At 45.6% G+C, this 17137-nt stretch overlaps 1 protein-coding gene across 5 annotated transcripts in view; it reads right to left on the reverse strand.

Moving 5' to 3' along the window:
* Positions 1 to 17137, reverse strand: part of agap1 (ArfGAP with GTPase domain, ankyrin repeat and PH domain 1) — a 126447-nt gene that overhangs the window by 36950 nt on the left and 72360 nt on the right. For all 5 annotated transcript variants that reach the window (XM_029445549.1, XM_029445550.1, XM_029445548.1 and 2 more), the window contains 3 exons: positions 6999 to 7103; positions 2478 to 2646; positions 741 to 905 (listed from right to left, as the gene is read on the reverse strand). In XM_029445549.1, coding sequence (XP_029301409.1) covers positions 741 to 905; positions 2478 to 2646; positions 6999 to 7103 — 439 coding nt within the window. The remainder of the gene's footprint in view (positions 1 to 740; positions 906 to 2477; positions 2647 to 6998; positions 7104 to 17137) is intronic.

Raw genomic sequence — 17137 nt, forward strand, 5'->3', positions numbered from 1 at the left:
AGGCTGGTGGCTTCAAAGAGAGCGATCACATTGATTTTCTCTTTAAGGGTTATATTATTTTACTTCTGTTGTACATGTGTATCTGATCATTTACATTTTTGTTTCAATTTGAGGATACTTTGGTGTGTGTGTGTGTGTGTGTGTGTGTGTGTGTGTGTGGCCCCTGGGAGTCCATTGAAAGCATTTCGCAGCTTTAAACGTTATTTGAGGAAGGCTGCAGGGCACTGACGACGAGCTGTCAGTCAAGCTTATCGTCACAGCAACACAGCTGTCAGTCTTAGCATCTCGCTCTGTGTGTGTGTGTGTGTGTGTGTGTGTGTGTGTGTGTGTGAGAGAGGTCTTGGATAAGGTAACCTAACAAGTCACACACACTTACAAACACACACTCGGTGGCCATTAGCTTGACATACAGTGAAAGCAGCAGTAGAGGTCTGGCAGGTGGATCAATGGGAGACAAATGATAGGCTCCCCTGCGGAGCTGCGCACTGGGGCCTTCTGAAGCCCAGCAGGCTGCCTGTCGTGGAGCTGCGTGTGTGGACCTGATCTGTGCAGATCTGCACTAAACACATTTTATCTTAGTCTAGAAGAAAATATAGAATCTAAAATTAAAAGTTATTGAGGCGTAAATCTGACGGCGTTTACGTTTCATATATTAAAGTTTGTAACTCTGGCATGTTGTTCTGTTTTCAGATTGTACTGTTGAGATGATAAAACACAATAACCACGCCTGTACTCGCTACCTGTGCTGACTCCGGAGTTGGCGATGACGGTGGCGTCGGTCCACTGGTCGGCGCTGGACACGGAGTACGAGCGCTGGTGCATCCCCTCCAGGCCGCGGCTGTTGAAGGACACCAGGCTGACGCCACTCGCCATCTGAGACACCGACGAGCTGCTGGTCACCGAGCCTGAGGAGGACGGTGGTTTGTAAAGCACTTATAAAGAATACCTCAAACACTTTGATCATAACAGAAGAATCTGATCATCTGTTTCTGTAGATATCTTTAGTGATCGAAACATCTCAACACGGATTGAACTACATGGAGAGGATATGGACGCCTGAGAGTCTTTTATTTTGGAGGGGAAATGTTTGTATATGGAGGCCTGAGGGTCTTTTATTTTGGAGGGGAAATGTTTGTATATGGAGGCCTGAGGGTCTTTTATTTTGAAAGACAAAAAACATTATTTTCATTTTATTCTCGGTATTTCTTAATGTTTCCACACACACACACACACACACACACACACACACACACACACACACACACACACACACACACACACACACACACACACAGACACACAGACACACACACACAGACACACACAGACACACACACACACACACACACACACGGCAGCTTCTTACAAGCTGGCTGCTTAAATCAAACCCTTGAGTTAGTAAGAGTCTGCGTGGTCCAACAGCCGGGTGAATCACCCCCCCCCCCCCCCCCCATTCTCTCATTACAGCTCATTTCTTGGTGCTGGCTGAGTGGAGCCGGCGCTCTGATTGCATTAATATTCATGACAATAATTAGTACATGGAGTACGGCTCACTGAATATTCATGCTATTAGCTCGGGCCTCCTGGATCCCTGTGTGTGTGCGTTTGATTTAACCGCCTCATAAGAGCTGCTTTTATGTGCGACGTGGAGGAGCGCTCGTTTCTCTCCACCTTTTGTGTTTTACGACGCCTTCCTTCAAAGACGTGTTTTATTTATTTATTTACACTGGTGTTTATTGATGCTCGTGTTTATGATGAGGCATCAACAGCAGCAATTAGTGGCATAATTAAATTATAAATGTACTCGTGTCGGTGTTAATTGCTGGTTATTCCTCAACATCGACCCTGAACGTGGAGCCGCACTTCAAATATTATTTTAAAATACTAAAGCACATTTTCTTGATATTTCTCTTCAATTTACTAACATTTGTTTTACTTTAAGACGTCTGATTTTGCTTTTAATTACCAAATCAAAGAGTTCTGTTATATATATATATGTTTATATTTGTTATTTTCTCTTGTTATATTTTGATATTTTATTTTAAATTAATTGCTTTCCTTCTACTTTTGTTATTATATGTTATTTCATAATATTTTACATGTCTTATATGCATATATTTATTTATTTAGATATATTTGTTATTTAATGGATATATTTGGCTTTTTTAATTTAATTTTAATTTAGTTATTTAATTGTTTTGATTTTGTTTCTTATATATTTAAAATGCATCGTTTTGTCGTTGATGGATACTTTTGCCTTTTACATTGTTATTTTATTTGATATGTCTCTTATGAAATACATATTGTTTTTCTTTAATGGATATTTTGTTATTATTTTATTTTATATGTATATTTACTGTTTTTCTAACGGGAGTGACAATAAAAATCTTTATTAAAGATAAATGACTTAATAAATAATAAACTTAAATTTAGTTTAGTTTCTGCTTGTGACAGTATCTCAGGTGCCCCCCCCTCACCTGGAGTCTGTCCGAGCTGCAGGCTGCTCATGTCCTTCGTCAGGCCGTTGGTTTTGGGACTCGGCACGGCGGCGCAGGCGGACACGGCGCGAGGCGGCCTCTTCCCCGGCACCTTCACCGTCGTCCTCAGCAGGTCGATCTCCTTCCCGTGAACGTTCTGCATGTAGTCCTGTGGGGGGGGGGGGGGGGGGGGCGGGGGAGGGGGGCATGTTAAACACTAAACTTCTCCAATGAGCTTTCTTTTAGGAAATGGTGGGAATATTTCCGGTAAATTACAAAAGGAAGTTAAGTAGCGTGAAGTTATGTTGCGGTAATAAGTAACATAAACACCCATGAGGTAAGTGTCACCGCACGGGGGCGCCGCGCCGGAGAACCACAGAAACATTTCAAACACATTTCTGGTAAATTCAATAAACTTTTATTATCTTTTAAATGTTTTTATTATTATATTCAGATCGTCTTGTTTATATTACTGTTGTTCTTGTATAACAACACGTATACTGATGTTCTCAGTGTTTATGGGATGTAGTTCCTCAGCATGTTGTTGGCGTGAGAACAGACGAACTCTTCATCACGAGTGCGTCGCTCTTTGGTACGAGGAGGATTAACGGATAATAAAGCAGCTAAATCCCTAAATCGTACAACGGAGACAAAGACGCACTAATCCCTCAAAGCGGCGCTGAAGTGGACGACCACCCCGGCTCTGATTGGCTCCGCCCGTTTGCAGACACGCTCGAAACACGACCGCCCGCCGTACGCCTGGAACGCCCCCCGCTGATGAGCTCTCCTCCGGATCACAGAGGTGAGCGGAAACACAAGTGAAGGTGTTAATGACGGACGAGAGGCGCTTGTTAAAGCCACCCCGACCTCCCCCCTCTGAGCCGGGTGGAGTGTCAGCGCTGACCTGAGGAGCAGGGCATTGTGGGAGGTCGGCGTCCTCTTCAACATGAAGGAGGCGAAGAGAAACAAAGCTCGCAAAACCCGCAGACATCTTGGTAAAATAAGACTTTATAAATAAATGTTTTACAGCGACGACATGTTTGGACATTCTTAGACAGCGAGCAGATTGTTAAGAGTATTTAATGTTTCGTCCGGACGCTTTAAAGTTTCCTGTGAAGCGTTTTGTCTTAAAGTGTAAAGAAGATCAAAAGCTTTCCAAACACCTGAACCTCAAATCAACCTGAACACAATTACAACTTTAAACCAACTCCTCAGACAGCGTTTTAAAAAGCAGACAAAATGTGAGACTCTAATTGGTCCTCACAAAGATGGAGGTACTAACACACACACACACACACACTCTCAGTGTTTCCCGCCTCCCTCTGGCAGCTCGGCTGACAAAAGGCCAATTCAAAGCCAAGTGCTCTCGACGGCGTCTTAACAAGCCACCGGAGAGCCCTCGAGCCAGGGGCCCGCTGGGTAAACCCCTCACACACACACTCACACTCACACACACACTCACACTCACACACACACACACACACACACACCAACAGATTGACCGAGGTAATTGAGTCTCCATTTGCATCGTGGATCTTTCATCATCGGCCCGATCGTCCAGCGCCACGCAGCGACGTCCAGGACGGATGTGTGTATCGACCAAACACACCGACAGCAGGTGGTGTGTGAGTTTAACACGAGTGTGTGTGTAAATGTGTGTGTGTTGTGTGTAAATGGATGCATAAACGGCGGCGTCAATTGTGAAAAATGCAGCAGGAACAGAGAGCTGCATACTGCTGACGCCGAGGAAACATGAATCCATAAAGAGCGAGCGCGTCCAAAAAAACACATCGATTGGATGGAGAGACGCGGGAGATAAAGGAGGAGAAGAAGAAGACAGGAAACATTAAGCAGGGCGTGATGACGGACACGGAGCTGGAAAAATGGATAAAAGAGAAATCTGAGTTTTGTGTCATGATATAGACTCAGACAGAGCAGTCCTGAAATAAATCTTATTCATCAAGCTGTAACGCTCAGGATGTGCAGATACACATACAAACAGAAATATACATATATATATATATACATATATATATATATATATATATATACACTATATAGATATATATATATATATATATATATATATATATATATAGATATATATATATATCTATATAGTGTATATATATATATATATATATATATATATATATATATATATATATATATATATATACACACTATATAGATATATATATATATATCTATATCTATATATATCTATATCTATATATATCTATATATATATATATATATATATATATACATACACTATATAGATATAGATATATATATATAGATATAGATATATATAGATATATATATATATATATATATCTATATATATATATATATATATATATATATATATCTATATAGTGTATATATATATATATAGATATATATATATATATATATATATATATAGATATATATATATATATATATATATCTATATATATACATACACTATATAGATATATATATATATATATATATATATATATATATATATATATATATACACATACACTATATAGATATAGATGTTTGAATGTGTTGCATTTGCCTTTTTAAATGTGCCTTGTACTTTGAGCTGCATCTTCTGTATGAAAAGTGATAATAATAATAAATGATATTATTATAATACCTATAAATACGGCGTCATGAAAGCAGGTTTCTACATCTTTACCTGCTTTTGACCGTGTTGATGTTCACCAGCAGGGGGCGGGGCTACAGGAGCAGCTGCCGCTCACTTTAAGGTCACAGGTTGGATAACATGATACCGCCATGGAAACTGTTTCCTGTCTTTGAGATTAATTACTACCTCTCCTGCTCTTTTTTTTTTTTTGGCCCGATCTTCTTCTTCTTCACTTTGGACGAGACTTTTCTTGCCAATTAGGTGGCATCCATTGCCATCCACTTAATTAGCGGCATTAATGTGATTTCTTTGCACATAGTCGGGCAATTAGCGGCGCTGATTGAGTTTCATTCGATTAGCCTCCGCAAACACGCTAATTGACGCTGGAGCTGCAGATGCAACGCGCTCAGGAAAAAAAACTGTCTTTTTGGTGCTGCAGGGGGTTTGTGTGTTTATACACGAGTGTGTGTTGATGTGTTAAGTGATGAGTTTTAACACTAATTTACTGCATCAGCTGCTCCGATCGCTGATGGACGTGTGCAGTTTGGTGAAGAGTTTCTCACCCAGAGGGAGTGAAACCAACAACCATGCAGCCGTGCCTTGCTCAAACACGAGCACCACAAGCACCAGGAGCACCACGATGAGCACGATCACCACGAGGAGCACGAGCACCACGAGGAGCACGAGGAGCACGAGCACCACGAGGAGCACGAGCACCACGAGGAGCACGAGCACCACGAGGAGCACGAGTACCACGAGGAGCACGAGCACCATGAGGAGCACGAGTACCACAAGGAGCATGAGCACCACGAGGAGCACGATCACCACGAGGAGCACAAGCACCACGAGGAGCACGAGTACCACAAGGAGCATGAGCACCATGAGGAGCACGAGTACCACAAGGATCTTGAGCACCACGAGGAGCACGAGGAGCACGAGGAGCACGATCACCACGAGGAGCACGAGTACCACGAGCATGAGCACCACGAGGAGCACGAGCACCACAAGGAGCATGAGCACCACGAGGAGCACCACGAGGAGCACCACGAGGAGCATCACGAGGAGCACCACGAGGAGCACCACGAGGAGCACCACGAGGAGCACCACGAGGAGCACCACAAGCATGCTGGGATTTAAACGTGCAGCGACACGAACATTAATATTCAACCTTGTGTCTCCTTTCAAAAACAAAGTTTACAACATTACGTAACATTTTTATTTTTGATTATTATTACACCTTCTTATTGGTTGATTTTAAGCTTATTGAGTCCATGTGACAAGAATGTGCTGTAAATAATCAAGTTAAGGGATTGTTTCCCTACTTTCTGATATTTTCTGGACAAAACAAATGTTTGTTTAATAGAGAAAATAAACTGCAGATTGTAAACGGACTCGAACCCAAAGTTCATAAATGAATAAAAGAAAAGAAAGAAACAGGAACATGATAATAAACCTGTCGAATGTGACGCGGCGATATGAAGCAGGAGACAGAGAGAGAAATCCAGTACCAAAATGTGTGTGTGTGTGTGTGTGTGTGTGTGTGTGTGTGTGTGTGTGTGTGTGTGTGGGATATTGTGCCAACAGGGCAGAGAGCCGGGGCAATTAGCAGAGACATTACAGCTGATATTCACATCATCAACGCCGACGTGGGCAAACAGATGACGAGTCCTAATTAATACACAAGCCATCAACACTGTGTGTGTGTGTGTGTGTGTGTGTGTGCGTGCGTGTGTGGGTCCAAGCAGTTTCTTGAAACACACACACAGATAGATGGGGGTCAGTGCAGGCTGGCAGAGCGCTGCAGTCTAATAAGCAATCAGAGAGGGTTTGTAGAGTGTGTGTGTGTGTGTGTGTGTGTGTGTGTGTGTGTGTCGTACATGCAGACTCGGGTGGTAGGTGAGCAGTCCGTTGTCACACAGCGTCACGTACTTCTTCTTCCACTCCTTGTTGAGGGACTTGCCGCTTCTCTTCAGCAGCATGCCCTGCAGAGGAAACAACACAGTGTTACACATCCAGAGACCTCCTGACTTCTTCTCCCCTGCAGCTCAGTGGAACATCAAACATTTAGAATGTCTTCCTATGAACCGGACAGATACAGACACAGCGTGTTTCTCTATTCTTGTTTTCTGCTCTTTGTGCACATCGGAGCTAAATGACATTCGGAGGCTTCGGAGCGAAGATAACGAGCTCACGGCCCAAAGACGGATTAAATAAAGAGTTCATCTCTCCCCAAAAAACAACATCTTAACAATCGCAGATTTGCACCGGAGCTGGAAGACTAAGCAGTTATTTAATTGTCTGACTCGTTTTTTAACATCCTCTCTCTCTCCTACGCACATCAGCCGCGGCTGACTGAGCGTTTAGGCCGAGCGAGCGCCCGCCCACACTTCATTTGAGCCGGATTCATTAGGTTAGAGAGAGAGAGAGCAAGAAGGTCAAAGAGAAGGCGAGAGAGAGGGATGGAAATGGGAGAAAGAGGGAGATCAGAGAGGTAGTGGGGGAGTGGGAGGCGGCGGCGGGGGATAAAACTGTCCGCTGATTAGCAATTACAGCCGTGCTGCCACGCGTGTCACTTCACTGGACCTCTGCAACATTAACACTCCGACAGAGGATATTAATAGAGTCCAGCCGTGAAGGGAGGAAAGGGGGGAGTTAGAGGCACCACAGAAGAAGAGGGGGGTGAGATGGACAGGCCGGCTGATGGACAGAAGCCTGCTCTCCGCCCCGACCGCTCAGCTTTCATTAAGGCGCTCGGTGGTGGCGGGACGAGAGCGGCAGGCCCTGGGTGACCCCTCGCCGCCAGTGACGGCACATTCGCCGTAATTAGCGGTGACACGACGCCAAGAAGGGACGCTTCAGAGTGACACAGAGGGGAGGCGGCGGCGGTGTAAAGAAAGTATGAAATATCCTCGTAAAGAGAGGACGAGGAGAAGCCGGTAAACACACTGACTGCACACAAAGGGAGGTTTGAGTGGAACGATCGTCTCGGTGTCACCGATGCGTTATTTAACGGTTATATCGGAAAGAGTCACTCGTCTTTAAGTTAACGCCGGCTACAGGCACGTCGTCACCAATCTGTCGGTCGGATGATCCAACACTGTGGTCCGAACATGTCAACTGTTACGGGTTGTGATGAAAGACATTCATGTTCCCCAGAGGATGAACCTGCCCAGGGGCTTAAAGCTTCAGCACGTTTCAGTCATGGTTCCCTGAAGATGCTTTGTCTCCTTTATCACTTAAAGTAATTGTCGTTAACATTTTTAGACATTGATAATAATAATAATAATAATAATAATAATAATAATAATACATTAGACTTGTATAGCGCTTTTCTAGTAACTCAAAGACGCTTGACAGAGTGAGTGACACAAAAATAAATATATACACGAACAAACGAGAAAAGGTATTCATGTTCCCCAGAGGACGAGTCCGGCAGACTTTCCCTCTAGTTTGGTTCAGACGTTGATGTTCCGCTCAGTATTTAAAGAATGTTGGTGATCGTCTCATGTTGCACCATCCCGCACCTCCATCAGCCTCAGCTTCACTTTGTGTAAAATGCTAATCATTAGCATGCTATCAACCTACATTTAGACGCAGAACATCAGCAAGCTAGCAGTGTCCGTCAGAGCCTTTAGTCGACTGTAGCAGCCTGATTAATTCAATGATCCAGATGTTTCAAACGCCATTTAACCGCCGTGTCACACGCACATCTGGTGCATTAAAGGGTTATCAGTCTTGTTTGAAGCAGTAACAGTACAGACGGACGATCACGGAGTTATACTGCTGTATCTTCAGCTTTAATAAAAAGAGAAAATGGATTCAGTCCTTTTTCCAGTTATGACTTTTAGATGTTTGTTGAGTGCATTTCCTTCTGCAGATCAATAACCTGTTAGGATTAAAAGAGCTGCGACGTGTTCAGAGATCATCTCTGGCGTGTGCAGGATCGCTTACAAACACAAACCTGCACATTCTCCGTCTGAAGTGCAGTTTTCAGAGCTTCAGTTATGTTGTTTGCAGTGATTAACACTAATTCCAGCTCATGTCATGAGGAAGTAAAACAGCAGTGTGTGTGTGTGTTGCTGCAACAACAACAGGGGTTCCCCACGGTGCGCTAAACGCGACTTGACGAGCTTCCTGCTGCTGCGAAGTGAAAGCTGCCGGCAGCCGTGCAGCTGTCAGGCCAGCTGATCATCCATTACTGCCTGTTAGTGAGCGGCAACATGTTTCCAGGCAGCGCGAGAGGACGTGTGTTTACATTAGGACTGGCATCAATTAAGACTTTTTAGGTCAGCTCACACTCCTGGGATTCATCAGTTCTAATCCATCAGCGACATTCAGAGATGATATTACTGATGATCAGGCTGTTCCCACTGAGGAGGTGGTGCTTTTGTTTCCTTGTGTGTATTTGATTACTTTCGGTTTCACTTTGCAACGGTGCGAGTGCACCTTTATTCAACATTTGGAATTAATGTTCAAACTGTAACGACGTGTTCATATTTCCAGTAAGACTCAAGAGTAACAGAGCGTTTGAAGTAGCTTGTAGAGGCGCTCTGAATATGCACCTTCAGCTTGACCTTTGACCCATCAGTAAACATAGAGAGCAACAGGAAGCAGGCGCCATCTCTGCACTTCCTGTTTCCTCGAGTTCAGAGTGAAAGTGAGCTTTTCCACGTCTTAGAAAAGGCGTGAGACTACGTTAAACGTCCTCACGCCAAACACGGAAACTCATCTACGCACCAGTCCGCCACCACAGCTTAAAGATTTATTAATTTATAGTATTTTATATCATAAAGTTTAGCGGTGGTGACACTGACGTCATGTGAGCGGGCTGTAGTTAGCTTATAGCCTAGCATTAGCATTTATGTTAATTTGTGGAGATTATCCTGCTGAACAACATGTGAGCATCATAAATGTTTTCATGATGCTCACACTTGTAATTTGACAAGAAGGCACGACATAAGAGAACAACTCACCAGATACACATATCTAAAAAAGGACAAAAGGAAAAAGACGTTAGACAGATTCTGGTTTCAGAAATATACGTTTTGAATTCAAAATGAGATAAAAGACATAGAAAGATTTGCCGCGACACACGATCCAACAATGTTCTGCTTCATAGTATTTCTGAGAGTTCCCAGTTCTTCACGGTTGAAATCCTTAAAAAGGAGAAAAGTAAACCTTTACATTCAACCTGGCAAACTGCGACCGCAGCTTCTGTGTGAAGCACCGCAAGAAAGAAAACGTGCGATGATACGTCACTGGAATAACATTTTCAACCTTGTCTTGTAATAAAAAGACAAATCCAGGTTCTGCGAGCGTGAAGATGCACCACATGTAAATACTTTAGCAGGTGAAGCTCGAGTAAAGAACAAAAGGTCAGGAGCATCTTTGACGGATGGGGAAGTGGACAGTTTGCAGGCCTGGACTGAACTAAACTCGGGTGAGACAATATTTCTTACACTTTCCATCCAAACTGGTATTTGGGGAGGGAGACGTCAGCAAATTAATTTTGGCCATCCATCCCGGGGATGACAAGCGATCAGTTTGCTGGAGGGGAAGGCTAATTGAACGCCGCGTCGAAACCCTCCTGATGGGTAATATCTTTCATTATTCACCTCCCCGGGCTTCGTGACACACACGTCGCCTCTTATTTTACCTTCGGGAGGAGGGGGGGGGGGCATGACAGCTCACAAGGTCTCCACAAGGGAAAATAGATGTGGGGAGATAAATACATCCTCAGATATACTCTCTCCACGCTGCAGCGAGGCACTTCTCCGCCCCGGTGAAGTATTGTGGGGTAGTGCTTAGGAAAAGGTCGCTAGCTCGGGGGGGTGGCGAGGAGATGAAGTCATTTGTTAGGCATCCGAAAACGTCCAAGGGCATTACTGAGATTAGCAACTGTGGCTTCTTCTTTAAAGATCAAAACAATGAGTTCAAGTGGGCAGAACTGGGAAAAAGGAAAGATGCAAAAGTCTTCTAATACATATAAATACAAGTTATAGATCCCAAAACACCAGAACTCCCCCAGACACACTCCCTCTTCTCTCTTAGGGACACACTCCCTCTACTCTGTTAGGGACACACTCCCTCTGCTCTCTTAGGGACACACTCCCTCTTCTCTCTTAGGGACACACTCCCTCTACTCTGTTAGGGACACACTCCCTCTTCTCTCTTAGGGACACACTCCCTCTACTCTGTTAGGGACACACTCCCTCTTCTCTCTTAGGGACACACTCCCTCTACTCTGTTAGGGACACACTCCCTCTTCTCTCCTAGGGACACACTCCCTCTTCTCTCTTAGGGACACACTCCCTCTTCTCTCTTAGGGACACACTCCCTCTACTCTCTTAGGGACACACTCCCTCTTCTCTCTTAGGGACACACTCCCTCTACTCTCTTAGGGACACACTCCCTCTTCTCTGTTAGGGACACACTCCCTCTACTCTCTTAGGGACACACTCCCTCTTCTCTCTTAGGGACACACTCCCTCTACTCTCTTAGGGACACACTCCCTCTTCTCTCTTAGGGACACACTCCCTCTTCTCTGTTAGGGACACACTCCCTCTACTCTCTTAGGGACACACTCCCTCTTCTCTCTTAGGGACACACTCCCTCTTCTCTCTTAGGGACACACTCCCTCTTCTCTCTTAGGGACACACTCCCTCTTCTCTGTTAGGGACACACTCCCTCTTCTCTCTTAGGGACACACTCCCTCTTCTCTCTTAGGGACACACTCCCTCTTCTCTCTTAGGGACACACTCCCTCTTCTCTGTTAGGGACACACTCCCTCTTCTCTCTTAGGGACACACTCCCTCTTCTCTCTTAGGGACACACTCCCTTAGGGACACACTCCCTCTTCTCTGTTAGGGACACACTCCCTCTTCTCTGTTAGGGACACACTCCCTTAGGGACACACTCCCTCTTCTCTCTTAGGGACACACTCCCTCTTTTCTCTTAGGGACACACTCCCTCTTTTCTCTTAGGGACACACTCCCTCTTCTCTCTTAGGGACACACTCCCTCTTCTCTCTTAGGGACACACTCCCACACTCCCTCTTCTCTCTTAGGGACACACTCCCTCTTCTCTCTTAGGGACACACTCCCACACTCCCTCTTCTCTCTTAGGGACACACTCCCTCTTCTCTCTTAGGGACACACTCCCTCTACTCTGTTAGGGACACACTCCCTCTTCTCTCTTAGGGACACACTCCCTTTTCTCTGTTAGGGACACACTCCTTCTTCTCTCTTAGGGACACACTCCCTCTTCTCTCTTAGGGACACACTCCCTCTACTCTCTTAGGGACACACTCCCTCTTCTCTCTTAGGGACACACTCCCTCTTCTTTCTCAGGGACACACTCCCTCTTCTCTCTTAGGGACACACTCCCTCTACTCTCTTAGGGACACACTCCCTCTTCTCTCTTAGGGACACACTCCCTCTACTCTCTTAGGGACACACTCCCTCTTCTCTCTTAGGGACACACTCCCTCTTCTCTGTTAGGGACACACTCCCTCTTCTCTCTTAGGGACACACTCCCTTAGGGACACACTCCCTCTACTCTCTTAGGGACACACTCCCTCTTCTCTGTTAGGGACACACTCCCTCTTCTCTCTTAGGGACACACTCCCTCTTTTCTCTTAGGGACACACTCCCTCTTCTCTCTTAGGGACACACTCCCTCTTATCTCTTAGGGACACACTCCCTCTTCTCTCTTAGGGACACACTCCCTCTTTTCTCTTAGGGACACACTCCCTCTTTTCTCTTAGGGACACACTCCCTCTTTTCTCTTAGGGACACACTCCCTCTTCTCTCTTAGGGACACACTCCCTCTTCTCTCTTAGGGACACACTCCCTCTTCTCTCTTAGGGACACACTCCCTCTTCTCTGTTAGGGACACACTCCCTCTTCTCTGTTAGGGACACACTCCCTCTTCTCTGTTAGGGACACACTCCCTCTTCTCTGTTAGGGACACACTCCCTCTTCTCTCTTAGGGACACACTCCCTCTTCTCTCTTAGGGACACACTCCCTCTTCTCTCTTAGGGACACACTCCCTCTTCTCTCTTAGGGACACACTCCCTCTTCTCTCTTAGGGACACACTCCCTCTTCTCTCTTAGGGACACACTCCCTCTTCTCTCTTAGGGACACACTCCCTCTTCTCTCTTAGGGACACACTCCCTCTTCTCTCTTAGGGACACACTCCCTCTTCTCTCTTAGGGACACACTCCCTCTTCTCTCTTAGGGACACACTCCCTCTTCTCTCTTAGGGACACACTCCCTCTTCTCTCTTAGGGACACACTCCCTCTTCTTCTTAGGGACACACTTCCTCTTCTCTGTTAGGGACACACTCCCTCTTCTTTCTTAGGGACACACTCCCTCTTCTCTGTTAGGGACACACTCCCTCTTCTCTCTTAGGGACACACTCCCTCTTCTCTCTTAGGGACACACTCCCTCTTCTCTCTTAGGGACACACTCCCTCTTCTCTCTTAGGGACACACTCCCTTCTTCTCTCTTAGGGACACACTCCCTCTTCTCTCTTAGGGACACACTCCCTCTTCTCTCTTAGGGACACACTCCCTCTTCTCTCTTAGGGACACACTCCCTCTTCTCTCTTAGGGACACACTCCCTCTTCTCTCTTAGGGACACACTCCCTCTTCTCTCTTAGGGACACACTCCCTCTTCTTTCTTAGGGACACACTCCCTCTTCTCTCTAACGGACACACTCCCTCTTCTCTGTTAGGGACACACTCCCTCTTCTCTGTTAGGGACACACTCCCTCTTCTCTCTTAGGGACACACTCCCTCTTCTCTCTTAGGGACACACTCCCTCTACTCTCTTAGGGACACACTCCCTCTTCTCTGTTAGGGACACACTCCCTCTTCTCTCTTAGGGACACACTCCCTTAGGGACACACTCCCTCTTCTCTGTTAGGGACACACTCCCTCTTCTCTGTTAGGGACACACTCCCTTAGGGACACACTCCCTCTTCTCTCTTAGGGACACACTCCCTCTTTTCTCTTAGGGACACACTCCCTCTTCTCTGTTAGGGACACACTCCCTCTTCTCCGTTAGGGACACACTCCCTCTTCTCCGTTAGGGACACACTCCCTCTTCTCTCTTAGGGACACACTCCCTCTTCTCTCTTAGGGACACACTCCCTCTACTCTCTTAGGGACACACTCCCTCTTCTCTGTTAGGGACACACTCCCTCTTCTCTCTTAGGGACACACTCCCTTAGGGACACACTCCCTCTTCTCTGTTAGGGACACACTCCCTCTTCTCTGTTAGGGACACACTCCCTTAGGGACACACTCCCTCTTCTCTCTTAGGGACACACTCCCTCTTTTCTCTTAGGGACACACTCCCTCTTCTCTCTAACGGACACACTCCCTCTTCTCTGTTAGGGACACACTCCCTCTTCTCTCTTAGGGACACACTCCCTCTTCTCTCTTAGGGACACACTCCCTCTTCTCTCTTAGGGACACACTCCCTCTTCTCTCTTAGGGACACACTCCCTCTTCTCTCTAACGGACACACTCCCTCTTCTCTGTTAGGGACACACTCCCTCTTCTCTCTTAGGGACACACTCCCTCTTCTCTCTTAGGGACACACTCCCTCTTCTCTCTTAGGGACACACTCCCTCTTCTCTCTTAGGGACACACTCCCTCTTCTCTCTTAGGGACACACTCCCTTCTTCTCTCTTAGGGACACACTCCCTCTTCTCTCTTAGGGACACACTCCCTCTTCTCTCTTAGGGACACACTCCCTCTTCTCTCTTAGGGACACACTCCCTCTTCTCTCTTAGGGACACACTCCCTCTTCTCTCTTAGGGACACACTCCCTCTTCTTTCTTAGGGACACACTCCCTCTTCTTTCTTAGGGACACACTCCCTCTTCTTTCTTAGGGACACACTCCCTCTTCTCTCTAACGGACACACTCCCTCTTCTCTGTTAGGGACACACTCCCTCTTCTCTGTTAGGGACACACTCCCTCTTCTCTGTTAGGGACACACTCCCTCTTCTCTGTTAGGGACACACTCCCTCTTCTCTGTTAGGGACACACTCCCTCTTCTCTGTTAGGGACACACTCCCTCTTCTCTGTTAGGGACACACTCCCTCTTCTCTGTTAGGGACACACTCCCTCTTCTTTCTAACGGACACACTCCCTCTTCTTTCTAACGGACACACTCCCTCTTCTTTCTAACGGACACACTTCTTCGTCTCTGTGAAGTATTGTGCTGTAGTGCTTAGGAAAAGGTCGCTAGCTCGGGGGAAGCCAAGAGATGAAGTCATTCGTTAGATGGCGCATCGGGAAAAATGTTCACGGGACTCATACCTGAGGGGGGGCTGATTAAAGACAGCCGGACATGTTGGAAGAGGGACATGTTGGATGGAAACATGGACATTATCGGGGAGAAGAAATGGCTCACACTTTCTCTTTCATTTTCCTCAGTTTGGAGATTGTACAAAATCCGTAAACATGACAAAATAAACCAAACAATTCTTCCATTGTGTAAATCTAAGCACCACAAGGAAGAAACCGTTGGATAAAACCTGCAATAACATTCTTTATAAAAGTGTAAGAATGAGAACCGACAGACGATACTTCTTTACCAAGTCGATAGCGAAACTCTGTAAACACTAGCGCCGGGAGCACCGGCAGGCTCGAGACGAAGCGTAGACAACGTGACGTAGTAAACTCACGACCACTCCGTCTTTCTCATCATGAAGCGACAACAAATCTGTGATGGAATCTGCAGGAGAGCTGCTAACTGCTAATGTTAGCAGCCGCTGGTTCCATAGAGCTACATTATGATGTGTTCAGGCTCTATACAGAAAAAATGAGTTTTGGTGAAATAAATCCAGTAGTTTGAAGATGTTTTCAATATAAAATAGATTTTAGATGAATTATGACAGAAAGCAGTATGAAGTAATAACGGAGTGAATGTTGAAGTACATGGGTTTGTATAGATCAAGCCGATATTGAGAATGGTGGAATTTCCCTGCTGTGGACAGCTACATGTGGACAGCTACATTTCTGGTATCGTGAAGTCACTATTAACGACGATGAATGCTGCTAAACCCAATCCATCAATTTTCTCCATTTGTCTTTTAGTATTTCTGAGAAATTGATGTCTGAAAAGAGAAATAAAATGAAAGATAGCATCAGAGAGGAAGCGTTCCCTTTCCTTAAATTCCCAGTTTTTCTCACCCAGAATACATTTTCTGACGGGCTCATGAAAATACACTGAATCTAAAGCTAAACAAAAAACACTTCTGCAGGTAAAACTAGAGAGAAAACGAGGGACTGGGTCAGTAGGATCTCTGACTGATGTGGAAACCGTGTGATAAAGGAACTTTTCCCCTCCTGCCCGTCTCTTGATACAGACTAATCTACCCTCTAATCACTCAATCACCCCCCTATTTCCCTCAGACAATGGACTCTCCCCAGGCCTCTTGCAGGGAGTGACAGCGGATCTTCGGGGAGATACGGGGGAGGCACTATCAGCGGAGGAGACCCGGGAGGATCTGGAAAGGGGCCGGAGACCTTTTGTTCTTCGACGTCCCCAGAGAGCAGGAGGCTAAATTAGAGGTGTCACCACCCCAGAGAGGAGGGCACCGGACGCTCGTCTATCGGACATCTGATCCATCCTGAGCAGCGACCGCAGCTCATCCATCATCCTCTCAGGAGAGCGTGTTGGTTTGCATCCAGTCTGAGCTCATGGCGACAGAAGAGGGGAATAAAGGAACGTCCTGATTGGCTGCTGTTTGTCACTTAATATGAACATTTTGTGTCACAATCTCCTCGAGACAAACGTCACAATTCGCTTTTCTTTATCCGAGCAAAAAGTCCAAATCTACGGCTGCAACTAACAATAACCTTTATTACCAATCTATAAAATGTGCATCCCAGCGTGACGTGTTTAAAGTCCAGCAAATCTCCACATCTTAGTTTTCTATATGAAGATGACTGCCTGGATGTTTATTCAGAGTCTCTACATTTAAATTACATTTG

Source organism: Cottoperca gobio, chromosome 2, assembly GCF_900634415.1.
Source record: "Cottoperca gobio chromosome 2, fCotGob3.1, whole genome shotgun sequence".
NCBI classification, from domain to species: Eukaryota; Metazoa; Chordata; class Actinopteri; order Perciformes; family Bovichtidae; genus Cottoperca; species Cottoperca gobio.